This window comes from Pteropus medius, unplaced genomic scaffold (assembly GCF_902729225.1).
Source record: "Pteropus medius unplaced genomic scaffold, Ma_sr-lr_union100, whole genome shotgun sequence".
Taxonomy (NCBI): Eukaryota; Metazoa; Chordata; class Mammalia; order Chiroptera; family Pteropodidae; genus Pteropus; species Pteropus medius.
This window is the reverse complement of record NW_024349803.1, coordinates 3,989,794-4,014,166: the sequence shown is the minus strand read 5'-3', so window position 1 is coordinate 4,014,166 and position 24,373 is coordinate 3,989,794. Positions and strand designations below refer to the sequence as shown.

Genomic DNA, 24,373 nt, shown 5'->3' with positions numbered 1-24,373 from the left:
TCTGGAAACTTGCCACCTCTTACATCATCTCCTACTGATCTTTTCATCTGCCTCCAAACATGCTATCACCTCATGCATTTGTTCTTGCTGTTCTTTTAATTTCCTCCAAATATCTGCATGATATACAAAGTTTGCTTCCTCATTTTCTTCAGTTATCTTCTCAAATGTCATATTATCATTGAATCCTTTCCTGCACACCCAATATAAAATAGCAACTGACCCCACCCAACATACTATTCTTTGAATTTTTTCATAGTAATTATCAATATATACGACAAACTATATATATATTAACTTGTTACTATCTCAAAAGCTCCACGAAGACTGGGATCTCATCTATTTTATTCACTGCTCTAACCACAGCACCTAGAATAGTGCCTGATACAAAGACCAGCTCATTAAATATTTGTTGAGTGAACGAAAAATGGATATAAGGAAACAACCTAAAACTAAATGAAAAAGACAAAACTACAATTAGAGAAAAGCAGATAAATACAGATGGAGATCAAACCTAGTAGAAAAACACATAGAAAAATTACTTGATAGAAAAACATACAGAAATAAGTTATTCGAAGATTTAATGGAAGATATAAATCTGAATTTCATAACTAAAAGTGCATATCCACACTATGTCCCAGCAAAAATAACCAAGAGATATAGCCTAATGAAGTTACTACTAAATTTCAGGAATAAAGAATTGAATCCTACAGACATCCAGGCAGAAGAGAAGTGACCATGGTGGTGGAGGATGATATGGGGGATGGAAATGGTAAACAAAGAGCTCGATCCAAGGCTTTCACTCAATGATCGAAGATACTGGAGTAACATCTACAAAATTGGGAAGAAAAACCATTAATCAAGATTTTTATTACTAGCCAATCTACCCTTCAGTTAAATAAAAAAGGCAACAGTCCCAAATAAATAAGATACCAGGAAATATGACATCCATGAGCTCTTACTGAAACTATAAAAATAAAAACTACTTGGTAATGTCATTCAACCAAGTGATATTAGCAAAATAAAAAACTTGGACATAGAGAAACTATGGATAAAGACTGTGTGTAAACAGTAGGAATTATGATTACAAAACAGAATGTAAACTCATAATTCCTGATAATGAAAACAAAAGAGTAAAATTTACAAATTAGGAAAGGTTATTCTCTAGTTTCTCAACACATGAAATCAGAAAATAATCAAAACAAACATGAGAGAACATGGCTCTATCGAATGATCTCAACCTTTTTATATTCTTCATTTTTCATTTTAGAGAAATATTTTAGGAATAAATAACCTTGCCATGGACACCGAAGTAGTTTTTGTAACAAAAAATTACAGTAGTTTATTGTGTGCTCTTATTAAAACATATCATGATTTTTGTATAATGCTAGAACCATATGGAGATTATTTCACATTGCTTAATTTTCTTAAGGTTAACCTAATATAACATATCACTGGTAATTAGCATGAAGGGCAAGAGCAATCTCTCCTAAACTTTCCTACTACACTATTTTCAACACTAATTCAGAAGAAATTAGTTTAATTTGTTGCCTATTTTTATCTCCATGCACTTAAATTCTCTTTTTTACCTAGGGAATTGATCAGGTCAAACACTTAGTTTCAATTCTAATTTATAACTTGGGTCTCAACAACCATGGCATTCAAATCAAATTTAAGTAGAACCCCTGAAGCACCACTACAAATCTTTAAGAATCTACGTATGTTTGAAGACTTCTATTCTTAGTGATATAATTCTCCCTCTCCCCAGTGTTACTGAGGTATAACTGACATATAACACTATTAGTTTTAGGTGTACAACATAATATGACATATGTATATATTACAAAATGATTACAGTAAGTTTAATTAACATACATCATCTCACATGTTAAAATTGTATTTTTCTTGTGATGAGACCTTAATATCTATTCACTTAGTAACTTTCAAATATACAATACAGCATTGTTAACTATTGTCACCATGTTGCATATTACATTCCTGGAACTTATTTTTATTTTATAACTGGACGTTTGTAGCTCTTGACCCACCCCTTTACTCTCCCCACTCTCCTGCACCACTCTCCATCTCTAGTAACCACTAATCTGTTCTGTTTCAATGAGTTTGGTTTCTTTAGATACCACATAAAAATGAAATCATGCATTATTTTTCTTTCTCTGTCTGGCTTACTTCCCTAGCATAATGTCTTCCTCCAGTTTCACCCATGTTGTTTTAAATGGCATGACTTCCTTCTTTTTTATGGCTGAATATTCTGATGTTTTGACTATTGTGAATAATGCTGCAATAAACATGGGAGTTTATTTCTTTGAGATTGTGATTTCATTTCCTTGGATATATAGCCAGAAGTAGAATTACTGGATCATATGGTAGTTCCATTTTTAATTTTTTGAGGAATTTCCATACTGTTTTCTATGGGGGCTGTACCAATTTACATTTCCACCAACAGTGCACAAGAATTTCTGTGTTCCCTTTTCTCCACATCCATTACAATACTAGTTATCTCTTGCCTTTTTTATGACAGCCATTTTAACAAGTGTGAGGTGAAATCTTATTGTGGTTTTGCTTTGCATTTCCCTGATGATTAGTGATACTAAACAACTTTTCATGTACCTGTTGGTCATATTTATGTCTTCTTTTAAAAATGTTTATTTGGTTCTTTTGCCCAATTTTTAATCAGATTTTTAAATCTTGCTATTGAGTTGTATGAGTTCTTTATATATTTTGTATATCAACCCCTTATTAGATATACGGCTTGTAAATAAATATTTTCTCCCATTCTGTAGATTGCCTTTTCTTTTTGTTGCTTTCCCTTGCTTTTCGGAAGTTTTTTAGTTTGATGTAGTTCTGCTTGTAAGATAGTGGTCCATTTTCATTCTTTTGTAAGTGACTGTCCAGTTTTCCCAGCACCATTTATTGAAGAAACTGTCCTTTCCCCATGTATATTCTTGGCTCCTTTGTCATAAATTGACCATACATGTGTGGGTTTATTTCTGGGCTCTTTTTTAGTTCTAGTGATCCATGTGTCTGTATTTATGCCAATATCATACTGCTTGGGTTACTACATGTTTATAATATAGTTTGATATCAGGAGACATGACACTCTAGTTCCGTTGCTCTTTCTGAAGATTGTTTTGACTCTTTGGGATCTTTGTGGGTCCACACAAACTTCAGGATTGTTTCTTCTATTTCTATGAAAAATGCCACTGGAGTTTTGACAGGAATTGCACCGAATCCATAGACTGCTTAGAGTAGCATAAACCTTCTAACGATGTTAATTCTTCCAATCCACGAGCATGAAATATTTTTCCATTACTTGTCTTCTTTAATATTTTTCATCAGTGTCTTGCAGATTTCAGTATACAGTTCTTTCACCTCCTTGATTAAACTTATTCCTAGATATTTTACTTTTTGATGCAATTGTAAATGATACTGTTTTCTTAATTTCTCTTTCTGATAGTTTGTTATTAGTATATAGAAATGCAAGATTTTTTTGTTGATTTTGTATCCTGCAACTTTACTGAATTTATTAGTTCTAACAGTTTTTTGGTGATGTCTTTACATTTTTCTATATATATAATGTCTATATATATATATATATCTCATATATATATATCATCTGCAAATAGAAACAGCTTTGCTTCTTCCTTTCCATTTTGAACACCTTTAATTTCTTTGTCTTGAACAACTGTTCTGGCTAGTACCTCTAGAACTATGTTGAATAAAAGCGATGACAGTGGGCTTGCTACTGATTTTAGAGAAAAAGCTTTCAGCTTTTCAACTTGGAGTATATTAGCTGTGGGCTTCTTGTACATGGCCTTTATTGTGTTATGTTCCCTCTGTACTCATTTGTTGTAAGTTATTATGAAACGGATGTTGAATTTTGTCAAGTGCTTTTTCTGTATCTATTGAGATGATCATATGATCTTCAGTCTTCATTTTGTTAATGTGGTGTATTTCACTGACTGATTTGTGAATGTTGAACCCATTTTTGCATTCTTGGAATAAATTCCACTTGATCATGGTGTATGATTTTTTTAGTGTACTGCTAAATTCAGTTTGCTGATATTTTGTTGAGAATCTTTGCATCTGTATTCATCAATACTGGCCTACAATCTTCTTTTCTTGTAGTGTCTTTGAGTGATTTTGTTATCAAGGCAATGCTGGCCTTGTAAAAAAGTTTGTAAGTGCTCCTTCTTCTATTCTTTTTGGAAGAGTTTGAGGAAGAATTAGTATTTTCTTTAAAATCTGGTGGAATTCACCAGTGAAGCCATCTGTCCTAGACTTTATTTTGTTGGGAGGTTTTCCATTACAAATTTAATCTCCTTACTAGTAAATGGTTTGTTCAGATTTCTTATTTCAAAGAGTTAATGAGAATTTCAAATTGATATAACAAACTGAAATATTTTAAAGTGATTATTTTTATAAAAATCAACATGAGCAATTTCATATACATAAAGATACTATACAGGTCTTCTTCAATTATGTAAAGGAGTATTTTTATAGAAGGCCACGACAATCATCCTGTATAGCGTCAACTTTAAAAGTTAGGAACACATTCCTGATTACTCCCTATCTTCTTGTTAGAGCACTGTTATCCATAAATTACACAAACCTTTGTTATTTGCTCCGCTACTGAGGGCCCTGTTAAGTAAGACACTTATGTATAGCTTTAAAGGCTGTTTTTTTGTTGTTGTTGGGGGTAGTGGGGTGGCGGGGAGGTGGACGGGGACTACAATTTGTTGAGAGATTGAATAACTTCCCAAAGTTCACAGAGGTGGTAAGAGATGGAGCCAGGATTTGCATCCAAATCTGTCTGGCCACAGAACCCATGCTCTTTAACATTCACTATCTGCTATGCCTCGCATGGCAACACAGAGCCTGGTTTATTTTTCATTTTTAAATGGAAAACTGAGGTTCTAGTTTAGAAATCTAGCCTCAGATTTCTTTTCAGCTCTTTTTACTCCAAATCCAAGTCAGTTAGAGCCTAAAGAGATAGTCTAAAGAGAAACAAGTCTAAGAAAGAGTTTAATTTGCATTCGAAGGAAACAAATCATTTGCCTTCTTTCCTTTTCTACTTACCTAACTGCTTTCAACCCCACTCTTCTCATGCCCACCTCTCCCATTTTTACTTCCACTAAAAACTTGAGAAACTGAGACCAAAATGTGAACAAATTTTTGAAAAGGAGACAGAGCTTAAACTTACATTGCTATAATCATACATTTATTCAGCAAGTAGTCACTCAGAACCTATTATGTATTCAACAGTATTCTAGGTACTGGGAATGAATATGTTAGGAATCAAAGCCTACTAGATCCTTGCCTTATAGGAGTTTATACTCTAGTAGAGAGAGAATGACAAGTAAAAACTTATTTTTTAAATTCTGAGAACTGTAAATAAATTAATTTAGAACTTTATTTCTCCTTTTAAAAATAGTTGCATGAGCTGCTCATGAAACATAAAATACAATATTGAAAGAATTTTTCAAAGAAGGTTTGAAAAAGCTTTAATACATGTATAATGGTTTATTTTATACATGATTTTTATTTAATTATTCAAAAGAAATTACGCTTTCTCTAAAATGTTTATTTCAAAGCTGACATCTGAGCCTATCGCACTCATAAGGCTCATTTGACCATCATACTTACAACTACCAGGACGTCAACCATCTCTAACTGAAAATCTCCAATGCAAACATTCACATTAAATAAGAGGGATTAAGTCAAACTTTGAACATTTGAAAAGTTTCTTTTAGGTATAAAAATTCAAAATGGGGGGAAAACCCTCCATATTGAGTTGTAAAATCTTTTTGTTAAAAATGAAAGTAAATGATAGAATTCTGTGTTAAAATGAAAAAATACAGCAGTAGAGTTCTTACTGAAAGTCTTAGACATTAAACTAATTAAACTGTTTCTAGATAGCTATTTTTTAACAAAAAAAAACAGGAAACTGGTTCTTGGACAATGTTTGTAAAAAAAATTCCATATATAGACCTGTATCCCATTAATTCATATGATTAAAGCAGAAGATGCTTCAATTAAGAAGAAATACTATTTTTCTCTTGACCCTCCTCAGTTCTTAGCTTTAGTAAATTTCAGCTGAAAACCAGTGAACTAGCATCCACAGAGGAACAGACATCTTCAGAGAAGTGCATCAGTGATGAAGTTATTCACAAACAAATTTATCAAGTCCATATATAACTATATTTTTTTCTATATCATCATGCAATTTGTTATAAAAACCAGACTGGAAGAATTTTATGAATTTATAATGGAAAAATTCTGTTTAGGCTACTATTCAATAGGATCATCATTCAAAATTTTTCTCAGCGCTCCTCTCAAATATCAAAAGAATAATACTATTTCTCCAATAGCATTATGCATGTATCTGTGCAATCTGGCAACACAAGCAACATTCAAACCCATGTATCCTTTCTCAGTAAATATCATTTATAATAATCTGGCTACAACAAAAATATTTCTAAGCAATGTTTGACTGTCTGTTTTAGGACTACAAGCAGTAGTCCTGTAGTCCTAAAACTTGACCACAATAGGAGCTACTCTATAAAAGATGGCTATTTCATATTGTAAAGTCTTAAACAGTTTAGAAGAAATTAGAAGTTTAGAAGAAATTAAAAAATAAAAGAACAGTTCCCTAAAATGTGTTCTACAGACCCTCAGATAGAATTAGATAAAGCCATTTAAAGACAAAACTTGCCGGCATCACTTTCAAAATATATCTATCATCATACCATTTCTTACCACCTCCACTGCTGTACTTAGACCAAGCCATCATTGCCTCCCCCTTGGAGAATCATAATCATTTCTTAGTAACTCTGTAGTCAATGAGGCCTACTATGAATACTCTATATAATATCCTACACTATATAATGTTCATCCCACTCCATTATTCTCATCTACTTTTTCATTTTTCTATAGCACTTATTACCTTCTAACATATTATAAAATTATTTGTATTTACGGCCTGTTTTTCTTTTTTAGGACATACATTCCACAAGGGCAGTTATCTTTGTTTTGTTCTCTCATGTACACTAACCTCTGGAACAGTAGCCAGCACCTGAATGAGATCAGTATTTGTAGAACGAATAAAAATTAAACAAATATGAAGAAAGTCAATTACGTTTGACAAATATTAGTTATGACAAAAAATATGCATGATGTGCTCTTATTATACAGAGCTTACCATACCAGATAAAATAAGCAGTTCAATAATTTCTGCATCTCCAAGATAGGCAGCAGCATGTAGTGGAGTTCTCTTTTCACTGTCCTGTGATAAGAAGGAAAGGTGGAACATAAGTTTTAATATAAAATTAATGTACTTTAAATGAAGAAAACCACATAACTATCAGCTTACTACCACAGTTCTATTCTAGTCTACACGTCTCATTAATAGAGCATTTCCTTGCTAGGGGAAGACAAACCTTAAAAAAAAAAAAAAATACTTTAAAAGAATGATATAAAGTGCAGCAAAGACTAAAAGAAAAATTTAAGAGGCAAAGAAATAGCTTCTCAGACTTTCTTTGAATAAAGATACACAGGCTGCTGATATATATAGGAAAATTTCCTTTACTCCACACTACCACCCCTTCCCCACGCTAATATCTTTCCATAATTTTACAGTTTAGAGTTCCTGGCCTCTCTAACAAAACAAACCTTAAACCAAAAAGTTTGCTTATTAAAATGTTTCTGCAGGAGTATCCACAGTGGCAAAAAGAAGAAATATCTCTCGGGGTTTAAAAGTATCCCTTAACACAATCTTAAGATTTTTCTTAACATTCCTGGCAATTTTGTTTTTGGCTCTAAAATATATTCTTAGCTTTGTAAATACCAAAAAATGCATTGTCTTCCAAATCTTCCTCTAGGAAGAGAAGCTACATCTAATGCATGGCTTCGTATACTTCCTCCCTTCAAGCAACAATGTTCTCCAGTTTGAAAAGCAAGATCTTAGGGTAAAGTCGCATTCTGAGATTAATTCATATTTACACCTCATCTAAAATTACAACAGAGTGTTGCTGACTTGGCTGCATCTGAGAAAGCTATACATTTAGAAATATTTATTTTGAAACTTACGTTCAATTTTTTTTCGACATAGGCTTTTGTAACAGATTGTTAGTTGTTTCAATTGTCCATTTTCCCCTTCATCCACGGGAATAAAGTTTTAGCTGGTTATTTACCCACCTAGCAAGAGAATACACTCCTAGCTTCCCTGAAGTTTTGTTACTTGGTGTGGACTAATGGTATGTAAGTGGAAGTGAATGGCACAACTTTAAGGTCATCTTCAATTAAAAAGACAACCACCTTAGAAAATGGACCAATGCTTTCCCACTTCCCACAGGCTGGAAAGCAGATGCAAAATTTTGTGGTAGGAGCCAATTTTGACCATGCAGAGGTAGGCCAATATCCCAGAAGAATGTCAAGAAACAAGATCCTGAAAGATCTTATGGAGCAGAGTTACCCCATCTACTTGACCCCAATTTATCTTAACGGTCTAAAAGTTAAACTTTAAGAATAAGTATTGTATTTTGTGGTCTCCTACCACATTAGAGTATTATAGCTTTCAAGATTTAAAAAAATGAAAAAAAATTATTTCACATTGTAATGATTTTCTATTTTGGCAGTACTCCAATTGCTCTAAGGAAGGATAGACAACTGAGAATAAATTTGGAAAAAAACTGCTATTCAGAAGAAGGGTTTAAAATATTCATAGGCAATCAAAAAAGGCTTAGCTATAGTACATAACAGTATTATAAAGATGTGTAACACAATTATCACTGGCTCTTCGTACATTTCTTTATATAACTTTAACGTATTTGTGATACTGTTTTTATTCTTATAATAGTAACAGGTGTTCCAGTAAACGGAGGTTGATCTAGTGGCTATTAATATTGTTCAGCACGCAAGAGTTCCTGTCTCTCTAACCACAGTGGACTTTCACAAGACCATGATTTTTATTCCAACACATACCACAGCAAACAGAATTCTTTGCACAGAAATTATTCAATAAATAGTCATTGAAAAAGCTAAAACAGAACCACTAAAATATCAGACTTATTGAAAGCTGAGTCCTAATTTAGTCATTTTAATAAAAGAATCCTTGGCTTAAGGCTTTTCGGTGCTAATCACTAAACAGCAAACTTCCCCAGAGTGTTTAAATGTCATCAGACCTACTCAATTAAGAAACATATCTATTACACAGGATAAATCACACACATAGCACACACATAAAGTGAGTCATTTATGTGTGAGAAATGTCTGGAATTCTGACTCAATGCCTTGAATTCTTTCAATGTATTTTATGACTCACAAATGTAGTTTCCCTTCTCTAAGAAGCAAATTCAAAGGGGAAAAAGGGAACAAACTGGTCAATTAAAAATTTTTTTTACCTTATATTTTACTTTATTATAGTTAAATATTGAAACTCAAGCAACAATATATTTATAATTCCATTCAGTAAAATTTATTAAATGAAAAATCCCTATCTCCTTATATATGCTAATCTTATTTTGTGGAATATCATTATGTGTGTACAAACAAAATGATTAAGAATATTTATTGATCATCAAAGGAAGAAGCAAAATGCTGGAAACAATTTAAATGCACACCAATAGGGGAGTGGTTATCTAAAATTATGAAACACAAGAAGCGCTGTTAACCAATGTTCACTTAACCAAACTTTAACTGACTTACATGATAAATCAATATTCTCTGTTTCTAATGATGACTTTTACACACACATGTATTTTGACCATTTGGCTACTACTGATAAAACTATGTACTTTCGTTCCCACCACTGGATGTAGGTTTATCAAGAGTAAGATGTGTTTGTTACCACAACTGTTTGTGCCAATTGTACCTGCAATCATAATTAAGTGATTTAATATTAAACTGATGAAATATAAATGAAAAAAGCAAAAAAGCAAATTGTTTCCATTATCACTATACTGAATATTATATAAAGGGTTAAAAAAGGCAAGCTACCAAAAAAAAGTACTGTTGAATTGGGTATAGCCAAGATGATGAAAAAACTAATGCAAACAGTAAACATAAGGAAAAAGGTGTGGGCCAAAGTTTGACTCTGAAGTGTCTCAATTCTCCCATCATTTAAACTCAAAATAGGAGTTACAGATAATGTATTGGGGTATGGTCTACACAAGGAAGATTAACACTGAACTCCTGTCAGTGGACTCCACATTGTCGACAAAAAAGTCTTGGCCCAATTTAAAAAAATGCCTGATAAAAACACTTGTTACAGTAAAATGCTTAAAGATCACTTTTTATTATTTCTTCTGTCAGACTTTGACAAGCTTATCGACTACAAGTTATGGACGTTAACAGATGAAAAGTCTTCTAGTTGTCCATCCAAATAATGAAATACTATGTAAGCATTCTGCATCCAATTCTAATGTGTGGGGGGTTCTCCCTCCCTCATCTAAGCAACTCTCCAATACCAGCTGGGTGTCTTACAATTCAGCCTAAGTCTGACACTATCTACCAGAAGATAGCATCAGATCCCACAGATTAAAGATTCAGTCCTACAAGGCTGCCACTCCCCTTTTCAGATACCAATAGTTAGTCCAGGTTGTGATCTGTATAGTAGTACCCCATTATCCATGGTCTTGCTTTCCAGTTTCAGTTACCCATGGTCAACTATGGTTCAAAAACAAATGGAAAATTCCAGAAATAAACAGTTCATAAATTGTAAATTGCATGCTATTCTGAGTAGCATGATGATATCTTGTGTTGTCCCGCCTGGGACTGAATCATCCCTTTGTCCATTGTAGTTACGCTCCCCGTTAGTCAGTTAGTAGCTGTCTCCACTATCAGATCAACTGTGACAGAATCATGGTGCTTATGTTCAAGTAACCCTTATTTTACTTAATAATGGCCCCAAAGGGTAAGTAAGAATGGTGATGCCTGCAATTCAAATATTCCAAAGAGAAGCCGTAAAGTGCTTCCTTTAACCAAAAAGATGAGTATGGCACAATAAGATATTTTGTGAGAGAGACCACATTCTGTGAGTGAGAGAGATCACATTCTATGATTAGGTCTCTTTCTGTGAGCCTATGCCTCTGGTCTGTGAACTTCACAAGTGTTTTCAGTACCCTTCCCTGCCACCGTGAGACAGGATGGCTAGAGTGGGCTGGAGTTGGGCATCTCCCTTCTTCCAGAACAGTCAGGGTCTAATAATATACTCCAGCAGGTTACTCTCTGGTTAACTTGCCTCCCCCTACTCCCATCCGTCTTCAGGACAGGCCCTGTTAAGGACAGAGTTCTCTGGCATATTTCAAATGGCTCCTATTCTCATCCCTCTGCTGGAAGCATGAAGGGAGTGTTCTCTAATATTTACTGTGAGCGCCCGGTAGAGCTCCTGGATAATACTGGGTGTGGAGGCCCTCCCTATGACTGGGTCCCCTGGCGTTTTTAACTCTCAAGAGTTGTCCATACTGAACCTCCAGCAATTCATCAATTATAGTTCAGGTTTTCCTATCCTAGCATTGATTCTTGAGGCAGTTTCTACTTATGAGTCTGCTCTCATTGATTCTTGAGGCAGTTTCTACTTATGAGTCCGCTCTCGTTAAACAATGGCTCCCTGTATTTGCCTGTGTCTCTCCAATCTGGGGGCAGTGGTTTGCCCTGTGTTCTCCCTTCTTTTATAGATCCTCAAGAAAAATTTTTTATCTGTTCGGCTTTTTACCTGTGTTAGGATTAAATGGTGACTTCCAAGTTTCTTACATGTGGAACTGGAAATGGAATTCTCTTCTGTGTCTATTTTTAAGCAGTGAGAAAACTGCCCAGAAGGTACCCGTGTAACTTCCTTTCACTTCTCATTGGCCTGTCTTATGTCACTTGCTATGCCTAAATCAACCACTTGATTACCCCTGGAGGTGAGAATGGGATTATCTTCCAGTGAGTGAAGTTGGGGATAAGATACCCGAACAAAATCAGAGCTCGGCCCAGTAGAAGAAAGGGGAAAATGAACGAACACTAAGTAAGCGGCCAAAGTTTCTGTCATATTGGTGGCTTTTATATAGCCTCTGATTGTCTCTTTCCAGGTATTTGAGTTTTCTAGACAATGTGGTATGAGGTAAGTATAAGAACAAACAAGACACCTAGAGAACAAATTCAAATCAATTTTGTTACTACCTACTGAAAAGAAAAACATAACAAAAGATAAAGGAACATTAACTGAAATCTAAGCTGAAATCTGCTGAAGCATGCCCCTCCGCCCCACATGCTGTGAAATAACCTAAGTTTAAGTGACGTAATTCATAAAGAAATAGAATAGTTCACGGAGTTGTCAAAGTAAAATATAAAGAAAAGAAATAGTCTTAAGAGATCATCTAATTCAATTACCTCATTTTACAAATGAGAAAAGCAAGGCTCAGAGATGCTAAACCACTGAAGGACACATAGACTAGAATCTAGTTTGCCTGACTCATAGGTCAGGGTTCCTTTGCTATTACACTTTGGACCACTACATTCTCTCACAGTTTAAACAAGCAACAATGAGGTAGCAATCATTCTTTATGTACATGTGTTTATTCATAAACATCTGGACATATGCTGCATCTTAGAAAATAACATTAAAAAAAAATCACAGCAGTAACAATGGATTCATTCCCCTTCTATAACTGTATTACTAAGGTCCTACTTCAGAAAAATTTTCTACAGCATGACGATTTAATGTTCTTTTTCATAGTCCTCTATTTGGATTAATCACAACTAGGTGATAAAGGTACAAAGTCTGGGAAGAAGTGAGATTTTCATTTCTTAGAAAAGAATCACATAAAATAGGAGAAACAGGAAAATCTATTAAAAGATAAATTATCTGAACACAAAAATATCATACTGTATCAGACTATACATATAACTGTAAGATTTACACATTTAAACCAATTATTAAATTTATTTATGGCTAGTAAAAAAGGAAGATATATCTAACAAATGACTTCATTAATTATACTATTTGATGAAACTTATTTTGGGGACTAAATAAGTGCCTTGGAGTGACAGAAGGAGAATTGACTCCATTTATAAACAAATACCTTAAACAAAGCTACTCAAACAACCTAAAATTAATATGGAAAGGCAAAGATATTAGAGTAGTCAAGGCAATTTTGAAAGAAAAGGAGTCTTACACTGCAATTTCAAGAATTACTTTAAAGTTGTAGTAATCAAAGCAGTGCAGTATGAGGAAAAAAAGACATACCCATAGTAAAGAGTCCATAAATAAATGCATGCAAATATGATCAACTGACTTTTGACAAAAGTACAAAAGCAATTAAATGGAGATATAATCTTTTCAATAAATGGTCCTAGACAGCCACATGCCAAAAAATAAACATTGATCTATATTAACACCTACTACAAAAATTAAATCAAGAGATTATAGGCCCAATTGCCAAATGCAGTATTTTAAAACTTACAGAAGAAAATATGTCCATTAGGCAGAGTTCTTGGATATAACACCAAAAGCACAAACTATGAAGTTAATAAATTAAACTTTATCAAAATGAAAAATATCTGCTCTCAGGAAGTCACAGTTAAGAGGATAAAAATTCAAGGCATACACCGGAGAAAACATTTGCAAATCACATATATGACAGAAAAGTTGCATTCATAATAAAGAACTCTAAAAACTGAAAAATAAGAAAACAGCTCAACAAAATATGAGCAATTAAAATACATCTGAACTAAAAGTTTTGAAAAGCTTATCAAAATTTTGCAGAAGACACAGGCTCTGACATGATAATTCTGTTAAGAACAGTAGCTTCCTTTGTTGGCTTGGCAAGTTTTGTTCTCCTGAACTAATGAAAATGAAAAGGTCACCTGAAAACTGAAAAAGAAAGCTACTCACCCTTGCACCCATGCCCTTCCCCCAACCACCAATTTGGGTCTACAAAAGAATGAAGAATAAAAATAGAAATTTTATTATCAGAAACTTATGTAAGGCAATCTTAAAAAACCAAAAACAAAATAATTTATGTAATTGAGGTTTATGTAAACAAAATCCTACACTCTTCACAGCACATATTTATCTTCCAAACTAATGATAAAAACTTAACATAACAGCATTTTGTAACTGATGTTTTTTCTCATATACAAAAATAAATATATTCTAAAATGATTTATTTTTTGAGCTTCTATAAGAGAACATGCTTCAGTAGGTAATATTCAAATCATTGATTCACTATAAAAACTACCAAAGGAAAAATGGTGCATTAGCAGTTTATATTTATGTAATTTACATGTTTCACACAATAAATAATTACATTAAGATATGAAAAATATATCTCGAGGTTTTGTCATTAATTTTATGGCAAATGTGTATTTACTTAGCAATTACTCTATTAATTAAATCATCCACTTTCACAGTAATCTAAAATTATGTAATTTAAATAAAATATAAAATATTTTCTTTGTGAATTCATGATTTGGGATAGGATGAGACAATAAGTTTCCTTTCCTAAATCTGACTGGCTATTACGGGTACTTCAGCTTACACACAATTACTAATATATCAACTATTTAGACTTGTTTATATATAACACTGTTTTGGCAGCATAATCTGAAAAGTGAACCCCATGTTATCTAAAACTATACTCTTGGCTTATTAGGCAGTTCCTAACAATGGATGGCAGCTCACAGCATCCCATCTTTACCTGTGAGGGTCCCATTATTTCCTGCGTTGCTTTCCTGCTACATGTTCAGCAATTCCGCAAACTTTACTTTTATTTACTGATAATGATATACTTACAATACAACATAGCACGGTAAAGCTGCTTTCTAGAGTGTCAGTAACTCTAATAACTAATAACTTTATTAAATGCCTTTCCTAAAACCAACTTCTGTCCCTGAGCACTGAGGGCAAGATGGGATTCAGTTCCCTTGGCAGAGAATAGGGTAGAGCATGTCCCTTTAAGGTCAATGCCCTGAAGGACCATCAACAGAGTGCTGCAAATCATCAAGTTATTATTTCATAAAAGAACACTGCCCTTGTCCACAAGCATTTCATGTGCACTTGATTTTTTATTTTTTAATTTTTTAAAAAGAATTAACCCTTCCTGTCAAAGTGATTTGAATTGTCTAATACAAGTCCTGATGAGGATGCAAGGCAAATGACCTTGGTAAGAAGTCAGGTTAGCTTAACTGCACTTGGGAAACTGACAAATTGAATGCTCCTATCCACCAAAAGCAAAACCAAAACATACCCTACACACAAACAAAAACAAAAGTACCCACACACAACATAGCCAAACACTTTTAAATTATAAAGTTGCTGAAGCCAGGGACTATGTTTTGTTTTTATGCATTCACTTCTAACACTTTTTAAAGAGCTAATAGTTACCATATACTGGAGTATAAATACAAAGAATAATTCAAACATAAAAAATAATTTAAAATTGTTAAAAATTAAATTAAAAATAATTTAATCTCTAGAGTTAAAAGTTATGAACATAACACAAGTCAGTTAATATGAGTGTTATAAAGGAGAAGTTCAGAGTGCTATGGGCATCTATTAGGCTGACATGGGGAGCACACCTGAGGGGCCAGAAAAGGTGTTCCAGAAAAAGAGATATTTAAGTCTTGTATTAGTTTTCTATTGCTGCATAACAAATTACCACAAGTTTAGCAGCTTAAAACAACAGTCATTTATTAGTTCACAGTTCTGTAGGGCAGAGGTCCATGCAAAGTGCTGGCCAGGTTCTCTGCTCAGGGTTTCTCATAAAGCTGAAGTCAAGGTGTCAATGGGGTGCGTTCTCATCAAGAGGCCTGACTAGGAAGAATCCCCTTCTAGGCTCATTCAGGCAAAATTCAGTTCCTTGTGGTTATTTGACTGAGGTTCCAGTTTTCCTTCTTGACTGTCCACCAGAAGTTGCCCACTGTTCCTACACAGTGCCCACAGTCCTTGCAATGTGATCCCCCATCTTTAAAATCCGCAAAAGACAGTCTACCCCACATCAAATCCCTTACTCCCTTTGTTACCAACTCTGGAGCCAGACTTAAAGAGTTCATGTAATTAGGTCAAGTCCACATAGCTAATCTCATCTTCCTATAATCAACTTCAAGAGATTATCGATGATATATACACCAGGGGGTGAGAATCCCGTGGACCATAGAGTTCTGCCTACATAAGCTGCAGCCTAAAGAATGAACAGAAGCTGAAGGTAAGGTAAAGGAAGCTGGAGACAATGTAGGCACAACTGATATGCTGAGTCATGAAAGAGCATGGAAGAGCAGGGATAAAAAAGTATGGACAACTGGTTTCCCCATTACCCAGCACAGCAACATATCTGTCAAGGGAATGAACCAACACACCAAATTATACCAAATGGAGATAGCGAGTATTTACTAAGAGCTATATACTTACACCAAACAAGAGAAAAGCTAAGAAATTCCTTGTACGACTAAGCCACTAGGCAGAATTGAGGGGTGACAACATAAACAGAAAACTAACTGGACATTAAGAAAACTGGGCTCTTATTCCTATATTTGCTTAATGGAAGTGACCAAATGAAATAAACTCCAAGGGCTTTAGTTTTATCTATGACAGAGATAATTTAGCTACTTGATCTCTAAGATCTTTACCTAACTATTCTAAAAAATGGAAGGCAAGATTCTTACCGTGGGGCAAATTCTATTCAAAAAGCTTAGAAAGTAAGAAAACAATCTAATAATAATTTTAAAAAACTAGCAAAAACACTAGAGAAGACTTTTCACCAAAGACATACAGATTGCCAAGAAGAACAAGAAAAGTTGCTCATCATCATCAGTTATCACAGAAATGCAAATGAAAACCACAATGAGATATACATCTATTAGAATGTTCAACATGAGAAAAGACTAAGCATACCAAATATTGGTGAAGATGTGGAAAAACTGGAATTCTCTTATTGTTAGTAGGAATGTATAATGGTACAACCAGTTTGGAAACAGCTGCAGTTTCTTAAAATGTTAAACATACACCTACTGTGTGTTCTGACCACTCCACCACTATATATTTACCAAGAAAAAGGAAACCGTCTGTTCATATAACAACATCTACACAAATGCTCATAGTAGGTTTATTTGTAATAGATGAAAAAGGAAAACAACTCAAATGTCTATTAACAGGTAGGTGAATTAAAAAAACAAATTATATATTATCGATACAATGGAATACTTACTCAGAAACATAAAGGAATTAACTATTAATACATGCCACGACATGGATGCAGCTCAAAATGATTATGGTGTGTGAAAACAAAGCTAGACAAAAGATGCGCGTATTGTATAATTCCATTTATATAAAGCTCCAGAAAATAAATTATCTATCGTGACACAAAGCAGATCAGAGGTTAGGGGCAAATGGAATCTAACTATCTGGATTGTGGTGATAGTTCCATAGTTATATACATATGTCAAAACTTAGAAAACTGTAAGTTTAAATATATGCAATTTACTGTATGTCAATTATACCTCAATAAAACAAAAATTGGCTGAAGTGCTAAGACCTATGAGATTAATTAATAATTTCAGATCAATTAATAACCTCAGCTCAGTCTGAAATTTGGAACTTTATGACATTTTTGCCATACTAAATAACTATCATTTTAATTTTTATGTAAGTATAAAAATCACAGGGATTATTTTTAAGTATACGAGATACTTGATTTCTATAAAAATACCATCTATTTACCTACCAATTTATATATAAATGTCCACTAAAACAAATAACTTAGGGGATATTTAGTCTCCTTGAGTTGATAAATATATTTAATAATCATAATAAATACAAAATTCTAAAATTTTTGCTTGTCCAGTGAAGCAGAATGTTTACTTGGTGAAAAGATCCCATTTATTGTCAATTAGCAAGATTAAAAATAATCCAAATACCCTTTAAGGGAATGGTTAAATCGTTATAAACACATAATGTAAAACTATATGACCATACAAAAGAATGAATAAGCTCTCTATATACTAATATGAACTGATTCCCAAAATATATTGGGGATGAAAAAAAGATGCAGAACACGTAATGCTAAATAAGCAACAAGATGAATGTAATACAAAAATAAGTCACCATCAGTTTCTAGCTGCAAAAACAGCTGGTTCCAAATTCATAGATATGGACCAACAGAATGATGGTTACCAGAGGGGAAAGGGGCTGAGGGGGAGAAGGTAAAGGGGGTCAAATACAAGGTGACATAAGGAGATTAGACTTCAATGAGGAGTACACAATATAGAGTATATGGATGTTGTATTATAAAATTGTACACCTGAAATTTATGTTATTAGCCAATGTTACCCCCAATAAATTTAATTAAAAACAAAAACAAAAACAAAAACAAAAACCTAGTTGGTTTCATCAGACAGTATGTTCTCTGTTTTAGGACCACCATAATACCCAGAACTCATTTATGGACCTTGGGAGAAATGTGAACATTGGTGAAGAAAATTTAAAAAATCTGAGGCTAGAATCTAGAAGCATTAGCAAGAATAGAAGAGAGCTGCAGTTTCTAGACATGGAAAAACTATCAGAGAATTCTCTTCTGAGTGGAAGCTGAATTGGTTCTCTCTTCTTCACTGGTCCTTTCAACTTCATGTTATGCTAGCAGTAGCTGAGTGGGTACACTTGAGATGGGGCTGCAGGGTTGTGGGCTCCAATACCAATTTCTGTTGGTAGCTCAGAAGACCATATACATACATACGATTTTAGGAAAGGCAGTACACATCATCTCAGATAACTGAAGAAGTTTTAAGAGTTGAGCAAGGAACGTTATACTGCAAGCCAGCAGAAGCAACATGTAGTCGTGAGAAAGATTTGTTAAAGATCAGAGTACTTCTTGCTAAGTTCCAGAAAAGACTAGAGAACACTGGGAAGGGTGGGGGTGGGTGGAATTCACACAACCTGTGTAAATTTAGGGTTTAGTACTTTGTGTTAACTGCCCACGATATTATTACAATAAAATTAATATTATTAATATTAAAATATGACAATAATGAAAATAATCTGCTTGTGTGATATACATGTATATACATGTGCATGTATCTATTTGCCGAGCACTTCATCTGAAAAAATAAAATCAACATTGTTTCAATGATTCCAGTATTTTTGAAAGCTTAAAATGTTAATAATTTGGAAGACTACATTAGCAAAGCCAATCTCAAAATATTTTGAACGAAGTACATCTAAATTCAGAAGCCAGTAAGTAAAATATACAAGGCAGCATTTTAAAAAATATTAAGTTATATAATACAGGCAGGATCTACTTACTGGCTCTTAAGTCAACTCTTTTGAGCTAAAAAAGGATCACTCAATCTAAGTCTTTCTGTTTTAAAAACTAAAAACAGCATTGGCTGGATTATAATTACCTCCAGTTTGATACTATTTTGAATAACATTTTTATCCAGCCATAATATATGGCACTAAGGCAGGCTTGTGTTTACTCATTTGCAATGCTAACAGCACTTGGCATCATGAAAATTAGAGTCACATTTGTACTATAGTTTAAAAGGTAGACATCCACAGAACATGGACATAACTTTTAGAAGGAAAAATCTATTTTTAAATCATTATTGCTTTATGGCAGGTAGGCGAGCGAATGAAATTTCATCTGTATTTGTAGCCACTCCCCAGTGCTAGCATCACCGCCTCAGCTCTACCTCAAATCATCAGGCATTAGATTTCATGGGAGCATAGGTCCCTGGTGCCAAAAGGTGTGAGAACCACTGCTTTATGGCACTAATTAGCAAAAGAAAAAATATTTCCTTCTCTCTAGTTTACTTTTTTATTTCCCAAGTTATCATCAAGTGTGACATGAGTTCAAATTCCTGTTCTGCTATACTTACTGGTCCTGGAGACACTGAACCTTTCTGAATTTCAGTTTTGTCACCTATGGTAGAATGGAAACGTTAACTTACCAAGTTTACAAGATTCTTTTGTGAGATAAATCAAGTAACATAAAAAGGTTCAAGCATATCACTGTCTCTAAAATAAAATTAACAATTAATTAACACCAATTTCTATCATTGTAGATAGAGAAAAATAATTTCTACTTGTAGAAAATAATTTTCTTATAAAGTCAGATCTTTACTCTGAAATGTTATTAATATTTCACTTTAAATTATTTGGGCTCCACAACGTAGCATTAAGTTCTAATAAATCCTAGGGAAAGGCATATTATTGTCATCATCATCATCACTATTATTACTATTATTATTTCGGTCACATAAATCTAGAAATACAAATGAAACCTTCTGGGCAAAAGCAGGAGGTCATTCAAGCTCACCTGGACTTTTTGAGAGCATCCTAAATTTGGGGTGAGACAACACCCTGAAAGCCATTAATGTAACCCCACACATTTTACAACAAAAGAAAACTGAGTCTTGAAGAAGTTAAATGGATGTGCTCAAGCAGTATAGCTGATAAGGCTAAGAAGATAAAAGTACTTAGGTCTTTCAAGTTATATTTCAATTGTTCTTTTTACTATATACACCACTCTACCTTAAAATTTTTTTTTGACTTTCACGTGCTTGATTTACAGTGCTTCTTCCACATACGAGTGACTTTTATTTTTCCAAAAATTTGCTATTTAAAATGTTTACATGTTATCAAAAATCTTCTGTTAGGTGGCCTATCCAAACAACTATTTCCCCTCTATTCTTTCCTATGAAAATGCTGATTTTCTCCAGATATGGAGTATAATAATTGATCATAAGCCTCTATTCTCATCCCAGAGTTTGAGCTAGACAATGAACAATGACTGATCTAAGTAAAAAGCTAATTCTCATTCTACCTTTGCTGGTGGATTGGTTTAGAGTACGCTTGTAGCCAAGAGAACCTCAGAAGAAGTTTTGTGGGGATTCTGGAAAAGATGCTTTTGCTTGATTAAAAAAAGAAAGGAAATGTGAAGGGAGAGTCCACTTTCCACTTTCTTTGGTTTGTTACCAGTACAGGATGCAACAGCCATCTCTTTATCGTGAGCAGGAAGCCAAGAGTCTCACAGAGAAGTTCACCCAGAGCTCTGACATTACTGTCTTAACCAACCCCTAAATCAGCTTGCTCTGGATGAAATTATTATATAAGCAAGAAACCAGTATTTAGCCAGGTAGTCTATCATTTGTGGCCGAAAGCCTCCAAATATAAAACTCCAGTATTTCCTAGTGAAATCACCTTACCTAGCTTCTACAATAGGTTTCCTTCTCAGACCAAATAATATGAAGGCATAATATTTTACGGTTCTGTTAAAAATCAATTAGGTGTGTTACTAAGATGGATGCTATTTAGTGGTCCATGGTATTCAAAACTTCAGGATATGACTGAAGAAACTAATCTAAAATAGTAACAGTGTTTATTTAACAGTATAAAAACAAATCTGAACACTTAACCCGCTCTAAAAATTTATTAAAAATGTAAGTTAAAAAAAAGTCAGATGTTATTCCGAAATACATATTTAAACAAATTTATTTTCGAAAATATCACAACTGTCACAATGACATAAAGCTTAAAAATATTTTATTACCTATCAAGAGTCAATAGATTTTAAATGACAAAACACTATAAGTTTTATCACACACATACATACTCTTATACCTCTTAAAACCTCACATGATTCTTTATCACAGAGGACAAAAAGAAAAAAGAAAAAAATTTACCATCTTAAATTAGAATGGCCAAAGACTTAACAAATATTACTCTCAACTACTGAGTGACAAGAGAAAAAACCTAAAAGCAACCATAAAAAAAATTTGTCAAAAACCCATGAATCACTGAAGGCAATGGAAGAGTCACCCTCAAGAAGGGCCTCCTGGTCTGAAGTACAGCACTGACCTAGCTTTTGGTTTTACACCAAGTTTTGGAGGAAAGGACAAGCTAGGAGATATTTTAAAATAGTGGTTAAAAGTGAGTAAAGAAAGGACTCTGCAAGCAGAGGCTAAAATTCATAAAAGTTATGTGGAGAGGTCATACACTAGTTACACATACATAATAGCTACCAAGGACATCACAGCAGAATAAACTGATGCTCAAAAATGATTCTGAATAAGTTTTTTAAAACTTAGGATAAGTTGATTAACATAACAGAAAAGCAGTGTTAGCTATGACAAGACCTTGTAACAACAGAGAAATTAACCATGGTAAGTAGGAGTACAGTTCAAACTTTCTCATCAAGATTTGTTACTACTATTAAAAAAAAAAAAAAAAAAGAACTAGAGTTAAACAGAAAGCTCTTTTCCTTTTTTTATAAGTCTACACCTATAACTATTTTCTGTCCTAAGAAAAGGAGACTCTCCAGACATCCTAACTAGGTAAAGTGACCAGGCTTCATTTAAACTAAAAAGTAAATCCTGAATTAGGTGCACAAATATAAACTTAAAGGCAACTCACTTAAAAAGGTTTAAGAGTACCAAAAAAAAGTAATGATAGCATTTTGATCACTACCCAATGTCACAACAAACCATTTTAGCTAAAGATTCACATCTATTTGAATAATCCAACTTTAAAAACTAAAAACTTTTTTATATCTACTTAACATTATGTGGTCACAGTAATATTATATGAAAGAATGGAGGAAAGATGAGAGTTCGTGATGAGCTTAAGGGTAAGGCTTTCTTAGAATTACCAATCATTTCTAGGTCATCTGTTTTAGTGTTGCTATAGTGACTATGAATCATGACCTCTCCCCACCCTCCATAATTCAGAGGACTAAACTATTAAATATGTACTGAAAACATGTGTTTCCAATAAAAATATATACATTAATAAATTTGATCATGTTATAGTAAATTATATTACTCTCAGCCTCAATTTAGTAACTAAAGAAACTACTGGCTACTGGAAAACGTACAGAGAGGAAATTATCTATATACCCACTCTTTCCAAAATTGTACCTCATGTCAACCCTAAATGTTTAATCCACTACATCTTTTCAAACAATATGTCTTTCTTTACTGATTCAGATGAGTCTTTGTGTATGACACTTACCGGGATTATTAAAGGAAAGCAAATCTGATCTCATAATGAAATTAGATATATTATAAACTTAATAGAAATGTCTTTTGAGTTCATAAAAAAGAATGCTCATCTTAAATGGACACAAGTAATTAACAGTGAAGTAGCAAAATGTCTGCAATTTACTTTCAAATGGGATTCAGCAGAATGAAAAGAAAAAAATATGTAAAATCTGTGTAAATATGAGAAAGCAACTGTTGCAAAATGTTAACAATGCTGGCTCTAAGTGGAGAGTATATGGGTATTCAGAGTATTTTTTTCAACTTTTCTGTGAAAAGTTTCACAGTAAAAAGCCAGAGAAACAAAGGATCCTCACTGGCTCCTAGTTCTCTTGAATATTTGTCCAGTCACTTCTTTTTTTGCCTCAAGTCCCTTCCTTTAAAACAACCGTTAGAAATTGTGTTATGTCTTTTTAACAAAAATCATAACTCTAGGAAAGAGATTTTAAAAGTAGGCTTAAAGACTGGTATCAGTGAATTCTGTTACCTGAAAGTTAACATCTTCTTTCTTAAATATTAGTGCTCGAACTTCATCAGGATCTCCATTAAATATAGCTTGCACCAGTGATGGCTAAAATATAAGAGAGTAATAAAAACATTAATTACAGCACATGGATATTTTAAAGATATTTCTACGTAAGTTTTAAATCTAAAAATTTTCTTCCCTATAGCAAGAATAACCATTTGGATTTTGATATTAACCAAAAGTGTTGTGAAGTCAAATCATATGAAAATACAGGATTCTTTCTTGGGGAAAAAAGGTCTAATAAAAAAATTAATTCCGTATGACAAACACTAGGTGGTATAATAAACATAATCAGATTTTATTTTTTATGAGTGCATGCCGTATGTTTATATATGTGGTAAAAAGAAAGTTTCTGCTAAATACAAGTGTGACATCTCAACATCTACTTATGGGACACAACTTGTCAAACAGTTCCCAGGCATCACTAAGGCCCATGAAAGAAGGCTTCTTTGAAAAGTTCTGTTTGGGACATTAAAATAACTTGCATGGGTTAGCAAACATGTATAAAGATATAAACCCAAAGAAAGAAAAGCTGGCAATTGATGAAAATCACTACAATTCAAAGACCAAAAAATACTGTATACCTGAATAATATGAAGAGAAAAACACGTGCATGTCTAAATATAACAACTTCTTAATCAACGACACAGTGACTCTCTGATAAGGTATCACATTATACTAGTCAAACAAGAAGCCAATTGACAAGAGCATTAAAAATAAGGTTAAGAATAAAGTCTGATGATTTTTCCTATAAAAGTCTTGCATGTAAATACATAAAATTCATTGCAGAAAAGTCTGTGCCCCGGTGTTGCTGGCAGTAGT

General features: G+C 33.5%; 1 protein-coding gene across 16 annotated transcripts in view; it reads right to left on the bottom strand.

Annotated features, from left to right (window-relative positions):
- ANKRD28 (ankyrin repeat domain 28) overlaps window positions 1-24,373 on the bottom strand; it is a 151,818-nt gene that overhangs the window by 66,854 nt on the left and 60,591 nt on the right. For 8 of the 16 annotated variants that reach the window (XM_039837071.1, XM_039837077.1, XM_039837061.1 and 5 more), the window contains 2 exons: window positions 23,513-23,596; window positions 7,222-7,300 (listed from right to left, as the gene is read on the bottom strand). In XM_039837071.1, coding sequence (XP_039693005.1) covers window positions 7,222-7,300; window positions 23,513-23,526 — 93 coding nt within the window. In that variant the 5' untranslated portion in view covers window positions 23,527-23,596. Of the gene's footprint in view, window positions 1-7,221; window positions 7,301-13,891; window positions 13,931-19,866; window positions 19,911-23,512; window positions 23,597-24,373 lie in introns of those variants that run through there. The other 8 variants (XM_039837068.1, XM_039837069.1, XM_039837067.1 and 5 more) reach the window with 4 other exon arrangements.